The following is a 5,611-nucleotide window of genomic DNA, read 5'->3' as shown; positions in this document are numbered from 1 at the left end:
GAGGTTTAAAAAGAAGAAAGAGAGGGCAGTGAAGTTTGAATATCTGGAGTGAGGAAGAAGAGCTCTCGAGAGTGGGAGTTCGGAAGACTCTATCGTGTAGAAACCGTCATAGTGTGTCGCTCATCGTCTACCTCTTCTACTATGCATCGAGTAGAAGAGCTCAATGATCTTGTAGCATTTGGTAAACGGTCGTCTAGTATTACTCAGTGATCGTGTAGAGACTATAAGTGACCGTATAGAATTTGTAAGCGATCGTTTAAAGTTTAATAAGCGATCGTCTAGTCTCTGTTTGACTCATATCGTTTAATAAAGAGTTGTTCATCGTTTAGTTGCTATTCCAAGAGATTGTACCAACTCGTTATGTTAATAAAGTCTTTCAAGAATCAGTATCCTAACAAATTGGTATCAGAGAAACCACCTGGGCAAGCATGGTTCAGAAATGTTTTGAAGAGAAACTGGAGTTACTAGACCAAGAGATCTCTGGATTCATAGTCAAAATGCAGAAATTGCCAACCATAAAGGAGAATTTGGCATTGTTAGCGAAGATCATTAAGAGATTGGGATTTCAAGTAGAGAAACATCAACAAATGCTCGTCTTATGTTATGAAAATGACCAAGGGACAGGCAAAGGTGACTAAAGAGGCAGAAGGATCGAACACCCAAAATGGGTGCAAAACAAATAGTTCGGTGAAAGCAGTCGGTGAAGACGCGTTTTGCGACAGAAGTAAATCAAGAAAGTAGAAATGTCGGTGTTCAATGGAAATGATCCAGACGTGTGGTTATTCAGAGCAGACCGCTATTTTCAAATTCATAAGTTGACTAAATCTAAGAAGATGACGGTGGCGGTTGTGAGTTTTGACAGTGCCGCATTGGACTAGTACCGGTCGAAAGAAGGCAGAGAGTCGTTCAAAGATTGGGAAGACTTAAAGAAAAGGATGTTCGTGTGATTTTGATCTTTAAGAGAAGGATCGATCTGTGGGAGATTCTTGGTTATTAAACAAGAAACGACTGTGGAAGCATATCGAAATCAGTTTGATAAGTTAATAGCGTTATTGCCTCATCTGCCGAATGAAGTTCTAGAGGAGACATTCATGAACGGTTTGGCGTCGTGGATTAAGGCTGAAGTTGAGTGTTGGGATCCCACCGGGTTAGCGCAAATGATGTCATTTGTGCAACGTGTTGAAGATAGAGAAAATGCGTGGGTTGAAGCGGGACGGGCGCGAATAGATGGAGGTAAGATCCAAAATTCGAACTCTTCGAAATTCAATATCAACAATAGAAGTAAGACAGTAGGCGGAAGCAAAATGAAAGGGGGAGGGAAGACCAAAGAGTCATTTCCAATGAGGATAGTCACGTTGCGAGGAAAGCCAAATAACGATAACCGGAGGGAAATTCTGGCAAAAGGTTAACAGATGCTAAATTTCAGTCGAAGAGAGAAAAAGGGCTTTGTTTCCGGTGCGACTAAAAGTATATTGTTGGGCATCAGCACAAAGGGTGAGAGTTGAGAGAACTGAGATTACTTGTAGTGCAAGCGCCCGGTGAGGAATGGGAGTTGTATGAGGACGACGAAGTAAAGGAAGAGTTGTTAGAATTGAATATGTTGATGTTGAGTTAAGAAATATCGCTTATTGTTGAACTTTCTATGAACTCGATTGTAGGATTGACGAATCCTCGAACACTGAAGATCACAGGGGAAATCAAAAGAGAATCAGTGGTGATACTAGTAGATTGTGAAGCTACGCATAACTTCATATCAGAGAGTCCAGCGAATCATCTGCAGTTGAACATCACAGACACGACCAATTACGGAGTTGTTTTGGGATCAGGAACCACAATGCAAGGTAAGGGAGTATGCAAAAATGTGAAAATGAGACTGGGTGATTGGAGAGTGTGTGATAGTTTCCAGCTGTTGGAACTAGGGAATGCTGACGTGATTTTGGGGATGCAATGGCTACACTCTTTAGGGAAAATAGAGGTAGATTGGTGGAACCTAACAATGACATTTGTTCATGAGGGTCAGAAGATTACACTGCAAGGGAATCCAAGTCTGGAAAAGGAAGGGATTAGTCTGAAATGTACGATGAAAATATGGGATGCTCCCTACGAGTACTTAAGGAACATTTGAGGGTGGTTCAAGAGAGAATGAAGAAGACTGTCAAAAAGGTGGTTGTACAGCCAGAATTTTACCTTGAGGACAAGGTAAAGGTGAAGGGGGTACGTAATGATAGGCCTCCAATTATGTTGCAATATCAAAATAGAAAGAATAAAAGAGGTAAGGGGAAGTTAGCAGTTGAATCGGTTAAGGACTACTTTCAATTCTGTTGGGAGAAGTTGAGGTTTAAAAAGAAGAAAGAAACTAAAAGAGAGGGCAGTGAAGTTTGTATCCGGAGTGAGGAAGAAGAGCTCTCAAGAGTGGGAATTCGAAAGGCTCTATCGTGTAGAAACCGTCATAGTGTGCCACTCATCGTCTACCTCTTCTACTAAGCGATTGAGTAGCAGAGTCCAGCGATCATGTAGCATTTGGTAAGCAATCATTTAGTATTACTCAGCGATTGTGTAGAGACTGTAAGCAATCGTATAGAATTTGTAAGCGATCGTTTAGAGTTTGATAAGCGATCGTCTAGTCTCTGTTTGACTCATATCGTTTAATAAAGAATTTGTTCATCGTTTAGTCGCTATTTCGGGAGATTGTACCAACTCGTTACGTTAATAAAGTCTTTCAAGAATCAGTATCCTAACAAAAGTGTGCTTCCTGGCCATTATTAAGATGCAACCCCCATATAATTTTATCTAAAGCCTATTGTACACTAACATATTTACAATGATTCTCTCGACTAAAGTGTTTGAGAATTACCTAATAGGACTAGGAATACCAGATTAATAACCTAGGGCAAGTGGGAGAAATATCGAGTATGGGATACCGAATGGTAAAAGATGGGTATGGAATGCCCTAGTTTATTGAATTTCTCTATAAAACTCAGAAACTCAGTCTTATATATCAAATATATAAGTTACCATTGGAGTTTTAGTCCAAGTAGAAGTTTATTAGGTTTTATGTCATAAAACCCGTGGTAAGTAAACAATAGAACTTATTTTGGAAATTCAATAAGGTGTTATTGAATAGATGTTTTTCTTAGTAAAAATCCAATAAACCTAAAAGTTCCTTAACTATTGGATGAGTACTTGAACTTTATGTGGAGACATAAAGGTGGATTAGGTTCGAGTAAATAGTCAAAATGATCTATAGTATATGAATAAAGTTGGGTACCTTATTCTGGTAATATCATTGGATGCAGCCTGCTCTATAGTTATTACAAAGAGTTGTAAAGTGCTACAAATGAAGTGGTCCTAATTCGTTCATGTTGGGACATGAGGGGTGGGGGTGTCCTTGTGCAAAAGGGCTTGTACAAGATTGAACCATAAAATCAGGCACTCTTACTTTATAACGTTGTTTACTGTTTAAGACTAATTATTTCAAAGCGATGACCTAGGTAATTGGCCTTAATCCTGAGCTAACTATGAACTCCTGTTTATTTGGAATTATCCTTAGATTTGCATAGGTGAAGGTTGGCTCAACAGCGCTGAACCAATAAACCTTCCATTTCAGGGGTAAGACTGGATAGTTAGCTGAGGACATAGGGTGCAAGACGGAATTCACTCCTAGCCACTTTTAGGGATAGTAGAGAGGTTGTTCCCTTAAGTGCGGATTTTGGGTCTTGAACAAGGAATCTCACCCTTTCATTGGCCTAAGAGGGGCTCGATTTTGTTGATTGGATCACAAAACAATTGTTCATTAGGGGATTAGTGGGGATTTAAGGAACAATAGGTAATTTCAGGGGTAAAACAGAGATTTGACCCAGTCGTTATTACGAACAACTTATGAAGGGTTGACTTACTAATCATGGTTATATCGAGTGGACATAATATATCTACAGTGAAGGGAGTTCAACTATGGGCTTTAGTGGAGTGACCCATTAGTTAACGAATGAGGGTTAGATCTATCTAATGAGTTTAGCCGATTAATCTCAAATCGTTTGAGCCAATGATCTATAGGTCCACGAGGTCCCCCTACTAGCTCGAAAATGGATTAGCTTTAGAGTAGTGTGATAAGCTAATTTGAAACGTTCAAATTATAATCAAACGGAATTGGAGAATATATATTTAAATATGATTTAAATATATGAAGATGAATTTATGTAAAACTAATTTAATATTGGATATTAAACTAATTAGAATTATTTAAATTTCTTAAATAATTATTTATTAATTTTATTAGAAAATTAATTTATGAAATTAAATTTTCATTTTAGAAATAAAATATGATTTTAAAATCAATTTTGGATTTTGAAAATAAAAAAACACAAAAATGAAAAATTGGATTTTTCCAACTTCATCTTCATCTTCAAACTTGCTCATAAAGAACCCATTATCATCAACCTTCAATAACTCCAAGCATGAGCTGCATCCCATACAGTAAATCTCTTTGCATGATAGTCTGCAATATATTGAATAGATTGGAGTGAAGTTGAGGTGATGACAACCGATAGATTTTTTTCTAAAAATTCGGGTAGAAGAAAGTGTTCTTCATTTGGGTTGTTACAGTGAGCTTTCTCCAAATTCCCTTTGATTCCAGCTTATTTTGAGTCCCACAACTCAATCTAGAGCACCAAGAGAATAGTAGGGAAGATCTTGTGGTGGTCTGCACAAATAGTTGGAGGAGTTAGCAGCTAGAAATCAAGATTTCAACGGTTCTTCAAAGGTATGTCATAAAACCCATTAAATTCTGTTTGAGCATGCTTTTTTTTCTGTCAACATTAATAAATTAGAGTGCTTATCGATCCTCAATGCTTCCGCTTCATGCTGGTACCTTTCCAACATATATCTCCACATACATGCTTGAGTTACAACGATAACCAGAGATTTTAGTTTATTGGTTTGTGGTTAATGCAACTAAAATATCTCATATTTCATAGACTGTAGTGAATAAAATATCTCATATTATTACATCACAAAGAGTTTTTTCATACAGGTATTTACAAACTACAGGACCCTACGATATTTAGGATATTAACCCCAACACGAGGAAAATTGTTGCGGTTGGTTTTCCTGCAAGATAGTCTTTCCTTTGTCATTAGTTTTGGTAGCTGGAGCTTGACTTAACTTAGCAGTTTCTCAAGCTTACATCTAATCTCTTAAAGTAACGGTTTGATGATCTCGCTCCTCAACGAATTTTATCAAGAGATTTATCTTCCTTTCCATCACTGTCATTGCCAACTCAGTCATTACATCAACCATCATGATAGACACTACGTCAAGGTGTGATTCTTTCTTTGATTGGTCAAAAGCATAAGCAGAGTTGTCAAACAAGGGATTTTCTCTTATGATGATTCCATCTTTAGGAGATTCTGTCAACTATTCCCTAATTTTCTCTACGATGACAGGACCCTATTCTTGCTCCCGCATAATCTCCTTTGAACAACTGCAGGTGATAAGTCCTGTGTGGGTGTCGCTTGCAGTAGCAATTCTGAACGCAACTTTCTTTGATGCCATTGGTTTATTTGAATGTTAAGAAAGAGATAAGAGGTAGAGATGTCCCATCGGGTATGCCAAT

At 37.9% G+C, this 5,611-nt stretch overlaps 1 protein-coding gene across 1 annotated transcript; it reads left to right on the top strand.

Annotated features, from left to right (window-relative positions):
• Window positions 1–428: 428 nt before the first annotated feature.
• On the top strand, window positions 429–2,125 carry LOC120090724 (uncharacterized). The gene is made up of 3 exons (XM_039048439.1): window positions 429–630; window positions 967–1,233; window positions 1,659–2,125. The coding sequence occupies exons 1-3, from the start codon at window positions 429–431 to the stop codon at window positions 2,123–2,125; spliced, it is 936 nt and encodes a 311-aa protein (XP_038904367.1).
• Window positions 2,126–5,611: the final 3,486 nt, after the last annotated feature.

This window comes from Benincasa hispida, chromosome 11, assembly GCF_027475165.1.
Source record: "Benincasa hispida cultivar pf3 chromosome 11, pf3_genome.v1.1, whole genome shotgun sequence".
Lineage (NCBI taxonomy): Eukaryota > Viridiplantae > Streptophyta > Magnoliopsida > Cucurbitales > Cucurbitaceae > Benincasa > Benincasa hispida.
The sequence above is the reverse complement of the archived record's forward strand: the minus strand, read 5'-3'. Positions and strand labels throughout refer to the sequence as shown.